This window comes from Bubalus bubalis, chromosome 24 (assembly GCF_019923935.1).
Source record: "Bubalus bubalis isolate 160015118507 breed Murrah chromosome 24, NDDB_SH_1, whole genome shotgun sequence".
Taxonomy (NCBI): domain Eukaryota; kingdom Metazoa; phylum Chordata; class Mammalia; order Artiodactyla; family Bovidae; genus Bubalus; species Bubalus bubalis.
Genome location: NC_059180.1, coordinates 41,640,831 through 41,653,438, shown reverse-complemented (window position 1 = coordinate 41,653,438; position 12,608 = coordinate 41,640,831). Strand labels below are relative to the sequence as shown.

General features: G+C 60.4%; 2 protein-coding genes, 1 long non-coding RNA gene and 1 other non-coding gene across 8 annotated transcripts; 2 read left to right on the top strand and 2 right to left on the bottom strand.

Annotated features, from left to right (window-relative positions):
• Positions 1–16: 16 nt before the first annotated feature.
• Positions 17–3,868, top strand: WFIKKN1 (WAP, follistatin/kazal, immunoglobulin, kunitz and netrin domain containing 1). The gene is made up of 2 exons (XM_006049926.3): positions 17–1,378; positions 2,260–3,868. Exons 1-2 carry the CDS (start codon positions 1,208–1,210, stop codon positions 3,739–3,741), a joined length of 1,653 nt encoding a protein of 550 aa, XP_006049988.1. The 5' UTR covers positions 17–1,207; the 3' UTR covers positions 3,742–3,868.
• A 300-nt stretch (positions 3,869–4,168) lies between these two features.
• On the bottom strand, positions 4,169–5,867 carry METTL26 (methyltransferase like 26). Of its 5 annotated transcripts, none has more exons than XM_006049922.3 (6): positions 5,570–5,852; positions 5,247–5,484; positions 5,011–5,070; positions 4,614–4,681; positions 4,446–4,524; positions 4,169–4,366 (listed from the first exon to the last, which is right to left on the bottom strand). In XM_006049922.3, the coding sequence occupies exons 1-6, from the start codon at positions 5,764–5,766 to the stop codon at positions 4,319–4,321; spliced, it is 690 nt and encodes a 229-aa protein (XP_006049984.1). In that variant the 5' UTR covers positions 5,767–5,852; the 3' UTR covers positions 4,169–4,318. The 5 variants fall into 5 exon arrangements, with proteins under 5 accessions (XP_006049984.1, XP_006049985.1, XP_025130637.1 ...); XM_006049923.3 differs by having other exon boundaries at positions 5,247–5,409; positions 5,570–5,846; XM_025274852.2 differs by having other exon boundaries at positions 5,247–5,470; positions 5,570–5,761.
• A 326-nt stretch (positions 5,868–6,193) lies between these two features.
• LOC123331588 lies at positions 6,194–9,913 on the top strand. Its single transcript, XR_006548310.1, has 2 exons — positions 6,194–6,632; positions 9,635–9,913. It is a non-coding gene; the product is annotated as an uncharacterized LOC123331588 (long non-coding RNA).
• On the bottom strand, positions 6,276–6,346 carry TRNAG-CCC. Its single transcript has one exon. It is a non-coding gene; the product is annotated as a tRNA-Gly (tRNA).
• Positions 9,914–12,608: the final 2,695 nt, after the last annotated feature.

The following is a 12,608-nucleotide window of genomic DNA, read 5'->3' as shown; positions in this document are numbered from 1 at the left end:
TTTGCACCAGACCAGGCTCTTAGGACCCTGCCTCTCAAGTCAACGGGTCAGACATGGGGTAGCAGGATGTTTTCCTGTTGGTCTCAGAGTGGGCGGTCCGGCCCCTGGGCCCTGATCTGCCCCTGCCCATGAGGAGCAGGGCTCCCTGTTGTGGGGCCTGCAGGGGACAGGCCAATGCCTTTGGGTCCTGGCTGTTCTTAAGCTCTCCTGGGACTCTTCTCAGGGTGCTCCTAGATGCCCTTGGTCTCTCTCAGGACTGCACAGCCCCACGTAGGGCCACACACAGCCACTAAGATTCAAATCAGTCCAAGCAAATACTCAGCCTGTCTAGTGTCCACGTCTCATGTGACCACAGCTCTAGGACCCACCCTTTGCAGGCACCCACCGTTAGCCAGTTGAGGAAAGCCCTGGACCAGGGGTCGGGCGCCTGGGTGGGGGTGGGGGCCCTAAATGCAGAGTTCTGCCCTGCATCAGCTTCCCCACCTCCACCAACCACTGGTCACCAGAGCAAGCCCAGGCGGCACCGCCCACCAGGTATCTTTGCGCTGCGAATGCCTCTCTCCAGCAGAAAGCATTTAGATTTGACCCCAAGACCTGCTCTCGGGTTGTGCCTGTGGGAAGGAGCAGGGGAAGAGGCTCCCCGGGAAGGGAGCAGAACCCCACGGTGACTGGGCTGGATGCAGAGCCCCTGCAGCTCTGCATGGACACAGTGACTCCCAGGGGGCGGCCTGCTCTGGGGAAGGGGCTGGCCAGCCCTGCCCCCTCCTGCAGGGCAGCTTTGATCCCAGGGCCCTTCCATCCCTGAACCCAGGGCCTGGAGGGAGGAGGGGCTCCGGTTACAGCAGTGCCCCCTCCCCTCTCTGTCCAGAGCCGCCCTTCTCCGCCCCTCGGTGACCCTCGTGGCCAGTGTCTCTGCTTCTGGCGCCAGCCCCTCCCCAGCCTTCCTCATCTCCCCGCCCCCTGCCCTGAGCTGACCAGAAGGGCCAGGCGGGGGAGGGGCCGGTGCCACATGCACAGACTCTGCTCTACCCGGTCCGAGGCCAGCGTCCGCTGTGGGCTCCAATCTTGGGGTACAGGGGAGCCCGGGGCAGAAAGCAGGGGCACCAATCACAGGTCTGGGAGGGTGGATGCCTGCAGGGCGCGGGGCTCGCGGGGTCTGAGGAGGGGCTAGTGGCCACACCCCCCACCCTGTGGTCCTGCGGTCCTCATGCCGGCCCTGAGGCCACTCCTGCCGCTGTTGCTCCTGGCTGGGCTGACTGCGGGGGCCAGCCTGCCGCCAGGCCCTGGGGGCCACCCGGGGGTGTGCCCCAACCAGCTCAGCCCCAACCTGTGGGTGGACGCGCAGAGCACCTGTGAGCGAGAGTGCGTCGGGGATCAGGTGAGCACAGGCAGTCTCCCCCAGCCCGGCTGCGGGGGAGACAAGCTCCTGGAGGGCCCAGGGTGTCTTGGTCTGGTTGGTCAGCGCTGGAGGAGCCCAGATCTCACCCCTCCCCCAGGCCTTGCCTGCACTGCAGAGAGGACCCAGCCACCCTTGACCCTGGAGGTCATTTTCTCTTGGGGCTCCCCACTCTTGGCACTGTGCTCCGTGTTGAGGGGCCCTGGGGACAGACACCCCCAGATGCTGCCTCCATGTGTCTGAAGATTGAATGGGCTTCCCTGGTGGCTCAGCTGGTAAAGAGTCTGCCTGCAATGTGGGAGACCTGGGTTTGATTCCCTGGGTTGGGAAGATCTCCTGGAGAAGGGAATGGCTACCCACTGCAGCATTGAGGCCTGGAGAAATTCATGGATGGTACAGTCCATGGGATCACAAAGAGTCGTACACGACGGAGCGACTTTCATTTCTGTCCCCAGACCTGCCCACCCCCACCCTGAAACTAGTCGTTCTCGTGCCCAGCAAGGCAGAGGCCAGGGCCCTGTTTGGATGTGCTGTCCTTACAGCCCGACCCCGCAGCACTGCTGAGGCCTTAAGAACGTTGTATGTCCCCCCCAGGCCTTCGTGTCCTCATCTGTACGATGGGAGTAGCACCACCTGCTTTGGGGGCCAAGGGTCTGTGGGCGTAGTGAGGTTCAGCAAGGTGACCTGTGAGGGGCTGCTGGCAGTTGTGGCTCACCCCCAGATGGAAAGCCAACCTGCTTGGCTCCAGAGGGGACACTGACGCAAGGAGGGGCAGCAGGCCTTCCCCGCCCAAGCTGGGCATGCTGGGGCTGGGCGGGAAGGAGCGTTCAGGTGCCCGCTGAGCTGTGCCCCCCACCCCCCAGGACTGCGCGGCCACCGAGAAGTGCTGTACCAACGTGTGCGGGCTGCAAAGCTGTGTGGCCGCCCGCTTCCCTGACAGTGGCCCGACTGCATCCAGGCTGGCGGCCTCGTGTGAGGGCTTCGTGTGCGCACAGCAGGGTTCCGACTGTGACATCTGGGATGGGCAGCCAGTGTGCCGCTGCCGGGACCGCTGTGAGAAGGAGCCCAGCTTCACCTGCGCCTCGGATGGCCTCACCTACTACAACCGCTGCTACATGGATGCTGAGGCCTGCCTGCGTGGCCTGCGCCTGCGCGTCGTGCCCTGCAAGCACGTCCTTAGCTGGCCACCCAGCAGCCCCAGGCCCCCCGAGACCACCGCCCGCCCCACGCCCGGGGATGCCCCAGTGCCGCCTGCCCTCTACAGCAGCCCCTCCCCGCAGGCAGTATATGTTGGGGGCACGGCCAGCCTCCACTGCGACGTCAGCGGCCGCCCGCCCCCCGCCGTGACCTGGGAGAAGCAGAGTGACCAGCGGGAGAACCTGATCATGCGGCCAGACCAGATGTACGGCAACGTGGTGGTCACCAGCATCGGGCAGCTGGTGCTTTACAACGCCCGGCCAGAGGATGCCGGCCTCTACACGTGCACGGCGCGCAACGCCGCCGGGCTGCTGCGGGCTGACTTCCCGCTGTCCGTGGTCCAGCGGGATCCAGCCGGGGCTGGGGCTCACGAGGCCGCCAACGCCCCGGCCCAGTGCCTGCCCAGCACGCAGGCCTGTGTCGGCCCCTCGTCTGGCCGGGTCCTCTGGCACTTTGACCCGCAGCGGCGCGGCTGCATGACCTTCCCCGTGGGCAGCTGTGCTGGGGCCGCCCAGGGCTTCGAGACCTATGAGGCGTGCCAGCAGGCGTGCGCCCGTGACCCTGGGGACGCCTGTGCGCTGCCGGCCGTACAGGGCCCCTGCCAGGGCTGGGAGCCGCGCTGGGCCTACAGCCCGCTGCTGCAGCACTGCCACCCCTTTGAGTACAGCGGCTGCGAGGGCAATGGCAACAACTTCGAGAGCCGCGAGAGCTGCGAGCACGCCTGCCCGGTGCCGCGCACACCGCCCTGCCGGGCCTGCCGGCTCCGCAGCAAGCTGGCGCTCAGCCTGTGCCGCAGCGACTTCGCCATCGTGGGGCGGCTCACCGAGGTGCTGGAGGAGCCCGAGGCGGGGGGCGGCGGCATTGCGCGCGTGGCGCTGGACGAAGTGCTCAAGGATGACAAGATGGGCCTCAGGCTCCTGGGCACCAAGTACCTGGAGGTGACGCTGATCGGTGTGGACCGAGCCTGCCCCTGCCCAAACGTGACGGCCGGCGACGGCCCGCTGGTCATCATGGGCGAGGTGCGCGACGGCGTAGCCATGCTGGATGCGGGTAGCTATGTGCGCGCCGCCAGCGAAAAGCGCGTCAAGAAGATCTCTGAGCTGCTAGAGAGGAAGGCCTGCGAGCTGCTCAATCGCTTCCAGGACTAGCCTGCCCACCAACCCACAGCCCCAGCTCCCCGCTAGGCCCCGCCCTCCCCACACTCCCACCCTCTGCCTGAATAAAAGTCCTGGACCTCACAGCCTGTGCGTGCTGGGGTCCTGGCCCTCACATGCGCACGTGGCTCTGCTCTGAGATCAGGAGGGAGCACCAGTGAGGACCAGCCTGGGAGGTGGGTGCCACCTCCCCCTGGCAAGAGGACCAGGCAGTCAGCTCGGTCCTGCCTCAGCATTCCCGGGGCCTTTATCCCTGCATCCCCTCACTGCCCGAGGGGAGCAGCAGAGTCCAGGATGCCCGCGAGTCCTGACCCACAGGCCAGACCCCTCCTGTGCCCAGTATGGAAACCTCACAGACAGAGACAGCCCACAGGCACCCTGCAGGGGTGCTCCCAGGAGATGACATGGGAGATACCAGGAGTGGGGCAGCAGGAAACACTTTATTCTCAGGTTCTCAGCAGCCCTGTGGCCACTGGTCACAAATCCCCAGTCTGGGCAGGGCCACGCCCCGCAGTCTGGCCCAGGACGGCAGGGGCTTTGTCCAGGGACACAGGCATCGCAGAAGAGGGAGTTACTGTTTCCGGAAAATTAGGCACTTGTTGTTGGCTGGCATGTCCACCTGGGGGAGATACTTGGGCTGGAGAAGCTGCTCTTGGTCCCCAGGGAGGCTGCCCATGACCACGGCCCTCTCTACCTACCATCCTCTCCAGGAGCAGGCCACTGGCCTGGCCCAGGTCCTTGAGAAGGGAGGTGTCCCGCAGCCCCCATTCGGGGTTCCTGCATGAGGGGAAGTGGCAGGGTCGTGGCCTGGGGGTCACTCGACCCACCTGCCCCCCAGCCAAGCCCCCTACCCACCCAGCTCTGACCTGCATCTGAGAGTCAGGTCAAAATCCACGTTACTTTGGGGAGAAATCTTCCCATTGACGGCATAGGCCTGTGGAGACGGGAGACACGATTCTGCCCACTGTCCACAGGCTCAGCCGTCCGCAGCCAAGCACTGTGCACACTTGCAGGATGGCACCCACAGAATGGAAAGGACCCACCCCTCGATGATCCCCAGAGAGGGGACAGCGGAGGACAGTGCTGAGCAAGGGCAAGTGACAGGGGAGTGCTGGAGAGCAGAGGGCTTGGGTGTGCTTCAGTGCTGATAGGAAGCTGGAGGGAAAGGCAACTGAAAATACCAAGACGAGAAGGCAGTCCAGAAAAGCCAGGACAGCCAAGGCCGCCTGCCTGGGGAGGCCCATCTCAGGCAGGAGCACTTACCCCATAGGTGATGAGCACAGCCTTGGGTTTGAGCAGGTGTCCTGCTGCTCTGAACAGGCCCTGCGGAGCGGAGAGGCAGGATAGCAGTGAGGAGCTTTCCCGGGACCTCCCTGGCCTGAGTCCCCATCGCTGATAAAGGGCAGATCGGGCATTCTGCTCCCTCCCAGTACAGGAAAAAGAGTGCCACATGGCGCTGGTGGGTGGCCCCTGGGTGGCTCGCCCACGCTCCCACAGACCTCGGTGCAACTCAGGGGGCTGATGTGGCTCATGTTGATGCAGAGCAGCAGGTCCAGCGACTGCGGCAAGATCCCGCCCCACTGCTTCCAATCCCAGGTCACGTCCAGATACATCGGGGCCTTCACGTTGGGCAGCCCGTGGGCCTGAGTGGTGGCCAAGATGCTGCGGGAGGACAGCCCGTGGTGGGGGTGGCCTGTGCAGCCTTTTCTGAGCCCCTGCAATCCTGCTTGGAGGAAGCTTAGAGGAACCACAATAGCGGGGGGGTCCAGGGCAACGGGATGGGGCCCACTTTCACCCGCAGGGTCCCACCTTCCCGCCGCACCTGTCCAGGCAGCGCTGGTCCACGTCGGACGGCTGCCACTCCGCATGGGGAAAGGCTCGCGCGAAGTGGGCTGTGTGCTGGCCCGAGCCCGAGGCCACTTCCAGCACGCGGACCCCGCGCTGGGCCGAGTCCAAGTACTGCCGCAACACCTGCAGGATGGGCTCCTTGTTCCGCTCGGCGGCCTCCGCAACCAGCATCTTCCCAGTCCCCGGCGGAGAGCGCCTTCACGAGTTTGGCACAGTCGGAAGCGTCGGGGGCGGTAGTCAAGCACCGCGGGGCCCTTCGGGAGTGGTAGTCCGGAGCCGCGGGGCCCGTCGGGAGTGGTAGTCAGGCACTGCGAGAGGGCGGGGGCTGTGGCCTGGCCGTGTTGCAATTGGCCTTTCCCCTCCACGGACTACAATTCCCATTAGGACACGCGCCGCGCCGTAAAGGCACCGCAGTCCCGGGAGGCGCGCTGCGACCCGCTACCTCTGGACAGGAACCGGGAGGCAAGCTTGGGTCGTTAGTTTACAGGCGTCCATTGGCTCAGCACCCCGGTGCCCGTGGCTGTCCTAGCACTTTTTCATAGTGCTTGTTACTCCGAAATTGTCTCATTCTTGTCGTACTGGAATGGATTCCTTCACCTTGTCTGGCTTTCTTTTTTTTTTTTAATTAAATCCCTCGGGGGTTTTGGGGGCTGAGAGGGAAAAAAATACATATCATAACCTGCGCCGCCCGGGAATCGAACCCGGGTCGCAAGAATGGGAATCTTGCATGATACCACTACACCAGCGGCGCGGCTGGCGGTAAGTGTGTCCGCGAGACTTAGGAGATTGTGACGCAAGCCCCGCCGCCCAGCCCCAGGCGGAGCCGTCAGAGCGCAGGCGTCGCTGCGGCGCGAGCTGCAGGGCTGGAAGCACTGGACTTGAGGGGCGGGGAGCGGGAAGGCGGGGGTCCCGCCTAGTCTCTCGGGCACTCAGCACTCCAGGGGAAGGAGCGGCGATGAGGGACGCGGTTTCTGGCCGACTGGATTCGAACTGACGCCGGGGAAACCATAGCAACCGCGGCATTCCGGAAATTGTGGGTACGGGGCCATGGAAGGGCCTTCGTGGTTAGACTGGGCTCTCGTCTGAGCGGGGCCGCGGGGCGGAGCTCCCTGTGGTGGGCGGGGAAGCGGGGCGGAGCTCCCTGCGGTGGACGGGGCGCGGCCCCCGGAGGGGCGGGCTGCCTGCGGAGACGAGCCCTTACTGCTCAGGGCGTCTCTGTGGCCCTGCGATAAGCAGTGCAAACCCAGGGTTCACGGGTGTTAAGGGGTCGGTGACCTCTGAGTCTCGTCGGAGGCCGGTTTGTGTGTTCTACCGCTCTTCCCTGGTTGTCTCGGGGCCCGTGTCTCGGAAAGGGCCCTCTTAGCAGGCGTGAGGCGGCGCTCAACACTCAGGTCTAGCTTATCTCCTTTGCTGGGCGATTTTTCTTGCGCTAGACGCTCCCTGCACCTCCCCCCCGCCTCCCGGCCCCAACACACACACACACACACACACACACACACACACCCACCCACCCAGGGTCGCTCTGACAAAAAGCTCTGCGAATGGCGCTGACCGGGCTTTAGTCTGGGGGTGCTCTCTCGGGGCCATGCAGAGTGGGACCAGAGACTACAGTATGAATGCCATCAGACGGGGAGGACAGCCTTGCCTCTTAGGGACAAGAGGTGGTGTAGAGCTGGCCAATGTGAATACAAGGCCCCTAGAAAAGTTTCAGTGGGCCGGCCTCCAGACAACCCCTTTAGCATTCAGTGTTACCACACTTTTTTCTTAGCCGACTTTCTCATTTCATAAGCTTTCCTTACCCGACTCACTTTTGCCTCAAGTCCTGGTTTGCTGGGGCTTCCCAGGTGGTGCCAGTGGTAAAGAATCAGCATTGTCAATGCAAGAGATGCAAGAGACATGGGGTCAATTCCTGAGTTGGGATAGATCTCCTGGAGTAAGAAATGGCAACCCAGGATTCTTGCCTGGAAAATTCCACGGACAGTGGGGGAGGGACACAACAGAGCAACGCATGCACGCCTGGTTTGTTGGGTATTTTCTGCGTCTCCAGGTGGACAAGAGGTGTCCCTCAGTGTGAATCTCTGCCCCCACCTGTGATGATCAGTGGCCAGTTGGGGCCTCTCCACCCAGGCCCCTCAGCCTCCTCGCCCACTCAAGAGGCACAAAGCTCCCTGGCTTCCCTGGGCTGCCCTGCGCTGTTCTCATACAATAAACAATAGAGGGACGTCTTCGGTAGTCCAGTGGCTGAGACTCCTCACTCCCAATGGGAAAGAAAGTGTTAGTCGCCGAGTCAACTCTTTGCGACCCCATGGACTGTAGCCTGGCCAGGCTCCTCTGTCCATGGGATTCTCCAGGCAAGAATACTGGAGTGGGTTGCCATGCTCTCCTCCAGAGGATCTTCCTAACCCAGGGGCTGAACCCGTCTCCTGCACTCAGGAGGCAGATTCTTTACCGCTGAGCCATCATCCCTGGTCAATGAACTAGATCTCACATGCCACATCTAAAGAGCCTGCATGCTGCAATGAATATCAAAGATCCTCTGTGCGGCAACAAACACCCAGACACAGAGCAGCCAAAGAAACTTAAAAAAAAAAGAAGGAAATGTGTATTTGGTCTGCATCCTGATTTCTGAATAGAACTCTTAAAACCCTGGGATTTCCTGAAGGAAGGAGTGAGAGGAGCATCTGTTATGCATAACAAGCCCCTTTCAATCTCACCTGGGTTCACACCAGACAGGTGACAAGTCAGGAGGAGGGGCGGGGGGGGGGGGGTGCTGGTTGCCAGGGGAAACCAACCCCACTCCTGACCTCTGACCTCCTGCCTGGGATAGGGGGCTGGAGATGCAGTTAATCTCCATTATTAACCACTCCTACCAATGTGATGGACCTCCACTCAAACCCCAAATGGAGGGGGTCAGGGAGCTTCCAGCTAGTGAACATGGAGGGCTGGGAGGGTGGCTCCCGGGGAGAGTGTGGGGCTCTGCACCACTTCCCACACCTTCCCTGGGCATCTCCTGCATCTGTTCCCAAGTTGTGTCCTTTGTGGCAAACCAATAAGGTAAGCAAAATGCTCCCCTGAGTTCTGTGAGTCATTCTGGCAAGTTACAGGACCCCGATTTACAGCTGGTCAGTCACAAATCCACCTGTAATGCAGGAGCTGCAGGAGACACCGATTTGATCCCTGGGTCAGGAAGATCCCCTGGAAAAGGGGATGGCAACCCACTCCAGTATTCTTGCCTGTTGTGTTGTGGGACTGAGCCCTGAGCCTGTGGATCTGTGTGGACAATGGGTGGGTGGAGTTAGAATCCACTTAGATTGCAGGATACCCAGTTGGGATCCAAAGAGTCAGAGATTCGTCCTGTAGGAGGGAGCAAGCCTTCATGTTGTATGTGCTGCCCACATGCCCAGCAAGGTCTTCCATTTAACAGCCCTTGACCTCAAGTTGCTCTCTGCCTGCCGTTCATCCCTCTGGGCTGGATTCTGTATGACTGACTGACACCTGCCCTCCCTCCACACTCAGCACCCTCAGAGCCTGGGGCAGAGACAGTGGACAGAGCAGAGCAGTGGGCTTTGCTGCAGTATGAGTGCACATGCGTGTGTGAATGCATGCATGGGAGCACCTGGGACTGTGTGAATGTGTGTGTGTGAACGTGTGAACACTTTCCATAAAGTCCCGGATGTAAGTCAGACTCTGAAGCCCCCCAGGAGCTGCTGAACATGGGACCCCTGGAAGCATCCCATGCCTGGAACTGCGCTCAGTGCTACCTCCTGAGGTTGTGTCCTGAGGGTTACTGTTGGAGCCAGAAGGGCCCTCTCGGCTACTCCTGCTGCCTCGTGATGGCCAGAGCCAACAGCGGCGTCCAGCTTCCTTCCTGGGGTCCAGGCCCAGGTGCCTGCCACCTGCTGAGCTCCCTCCGGAGCCCTGCAGTGTGTACCCAGGGTTCTCGCCCACTACTGATTCCCTCAGTACATTGATTTTCCAGAGCTACAGTGACAAATTACTCCAAAGTGTGGTGGCTCCAAACAAGTTTCCTTTCTCACAGTTCTGCAGGCCAGAAGTCCAGAATAAAGATCTCGGCTGCCCAACGGCCCTACCGGAAGCTGTTTCGTCAGCACAGCTTCCTGCTCCTCTCTCTGTGTCTCCAGGCGCTCCCGGGCTTGTGGCCACCTCCCTGCCATCTCTCCTCTGGGTCTCTCTGTGTCCTAATATCCCTCTCCTTTTTATCTGTATTTAAATTTTTTTTTTCTTTTTTAAGTTATGAAAGTATGATAACACATTTACAGGATACTTGGAAAATATAAAGTTACATAAAGTTCCACTATATATGACAATTATTTTAAGTAGATAAAGTAAGATTTTTAGTTGGAGTTTCAATATCAAACTCTTAGAAATTAATAGAATTGTAAAATTTAATATGCTGAATAGACAAGTAGAAGGATAGAGTAGACCTGAAAAGCACTATGAACCAATTCAACATAATTAGGATTTATACCATTTTCACACAATGGGAGGATACGACCCTCTCCTTTCCCAAGGACAGGCTTCACTGGATTTTAGGACCCTCTCTAATCTGGGATGACCTTATCTCAAATCCCTTGCTTTAATTATATCTGCAAAGACCATTATTCCAAACAAGGTCATTTTCTGAGGTTCCAGGTGGTGTTTCTTTGAGGGGCCACTGTTCAGCTCATTGTACTTGGGTGTGGGGACGGGCAAGCCCTGGGAACCCCCTGGCCGTCCGGTGGTTAGGACTTTGCGCTCTCACTCCCAGGACCCGGGCTCAATCTCCGATTAAGAAACTAAGATCCTACAAGCTGCAGCCAAACAAGCAAACGAAAAGGGATGGGCAGTCCCTGGACACTTGGTGGCAGGTATGGGAGCATCCTGCCAGAGCTTTTCCTGGGGCTACTGACCACGCTTTGCTGGCAGAAGCCCATCCTCCAGTCTGGGTTGGTGAGGGCATGAACTTCAGACCTGCAAAATGACTGAGGATGGCTGAAAACTTAAACTTTCTCCTCTAATATGAAATTTCCATATCATGTTTAGAGCCTTTTAGAAGAGAAAGTCTGGAGCAGGAACTGGCAACCCACTGCAATATTCTTGCTGGAGAATTTCATGGACAGGAGCCCGGCAGGCTATACTCCATGGGGCCACAAAGAGTTGGACATGACTGAGCGACTAACACACAGAAGAGAAGGGCTTCCCCAGCAGCTCAGTGGTAAAGAATCTACCTGCCAATGCAGGAGACATGGGTTTTATCTCTGGGTTGGGAAGAACCCCTGGAGGAGGGCATGGAATCCCACTCCAGTATTCTTGCCTGGAGAACCCCAGGGACAGAGGAGCCTGGTGGGCTACAGTCCATGGGGTTGCAAAAAATCAGACACAACTTAGTGACTGAACAACAGCAAAGAAGAGAAAAACCCTAATGTCTTCATTAGGGTTAACTGGAGTCAGTAAGGTAAAGGTCGCTCCTTGCTACGACACCCATGTTCTCTGTGTGGCTCCAGGCGTTTCTGGGCTTGTGGCTGGCTGCTGGGTGAGGCTCCTGCCTCCTGTTCAGCTGCCTGTGACTGACTCTGGGCTGTGTTCCCAGCCTCTCTGACAATAGGAAATGTTTGCCGGCTGCAAGACGCTGTCTCTGGGGGCCTAGCAGGTTGCTCACTGTCATGGACAGTGTAGTCCAGGCAAGGCCAGACTGGCCAGGCTTCCTACCCCAACTGGAGAACCGACCTGAGCTCATGGTCACAGACCGACTAGACCCTGACTCTTCCGGCTCAGGCTGGGCCCTCCCCATGCCTCCTGGCTCTGTCCCCAAGTCAGGGTGGCTCAGGTGCTCAGGCTAAGTTCTGGCAGCAGGGAGTCTGGGAAGGCCTCTGGGTGGCGGTGGGGGTGGGGAGATAGGCCCTGCCCTCCTGCACACAGGTGTCAGGGCTTTGCTGCCTGCTCCCTACAAGCTGGCCTTCTTCCCCCTGGCTGCCTGCTGCCCCAGCTCAGTGTCTTTGGGGGCCCTCTGGGTTCCTTCACCACCCCCTCCACCCCCAGCCTGTTCTGCACCCCCTCCCCTCTCACCTGGCAGGACCATTCCTCTTCTGTGGCTTTCTCCTGGAGTCTTTCCAAGGGCTCTGGACACAACCTTTGACGTCAGACAAGGGCCAGGGGCAGGGCTGGGATATTAGGGTCTAGCAGCCTTGCCCACCAACAAGGCCAAGCCTGCCTGCCCATCAACAGGGTCCTCTCCATGTTGGCCTGAAGGGTTGCCCATGAGAGGAGGAGCTCTCAGCTCTGTGTCAGCCCAGGGCCTGGCTCCTCCTGCCCAGAGCATGTGCCTTCTGGAAGAGACCCTCCCCACTCCCAGGCCCCTCACCCTTCAAAGTCTCCCCAGCATGAGTTAGCACTGTGCTCGAGGCCACTGAAGAGACCAGGGCCGGCAGCACAGATGACGCAGGACCATGCTGGCCTTGACACAGCTGGGAGTGGGGGGAGGGGCGGGGGAGGGGCCCCAGGGGTGGAAAGGGGGCCCAGCGTGGCCGGGGGTGTGGGTGGGGGGTGTGCTCATGCCCTGGCTCCCTGGACATGCTCTCCCCTCTCAGGTCACAGGCCTTGTGGGAGGGGGAGCAGCTCCACCTCACCCTCGGGAAGGAGCTGTGGGCAGGCTAGGGCCCAGCCCCCAGACCCTCCCCTGCAGGTATATCTGGTTCCTCCTGAGGCACATCACTGCAGTAGGGCTTGCGTCCTGACCCCAGTGCCTGGGGCGGGTGGAGGAGTAAGTGCTCTTTCTCTCGCGCGGGATGACAGGCGAGCTGGGCTCCTTCACCTGCCTTCTGCACCCCCCCAGCACCCAGGGTACTCCTAGATTGGTAAAGGGCCTCCCTCCCCCTTCCTGGGGTCTGCAGGTGCACACATGGCAGACGGCACCCAGCTCCTGTTCCGTAGGATGAAAGGGAGATTCCCAGGGTGCCATGTCTCTGCCCGAACCCGGGGGCCGACCCGCTATTCTCATCTTTGACACCCCTCAG

Coding starts and splice junctions, on each gene's coding strand:
- METTL26 (XM_006049922.3), bottom strand. CDS start 5,766: ATGCTGGTTGCGGAGGCCGCCGAGCGGAACAAGGAGCCCATCCTGCAG. Junction 5,485..5,569: donor GACCAGCGCTGCCTGGACAG/GTGCGGCGGGAA, acceptor GGTTCCTCTAAG/CTTCCTCCAAGCAGGATTGC. Junction 4,682..5,010: donor CTGTGCTCATCACCTATGGG/GTAAGTGCTCCT, acceptor CCGTCTCCACAG/GCCTATGCCGTCAATGGGAA.
- WFIKKN1 (XM_006049926.3), top strand. CDS start 1,208: ATGCCGGCCCTGAGGCCACTCCTGCCGCTGTTGCTCCTGGCTGGGCTG. Junction 1,379..2,259: donor GAGAGTGCGTCGGGGATCAG/GTGAGCACAGGC, acceptor CCCACCCCCCAG/GACTGCGCGGCCACCGAGAA.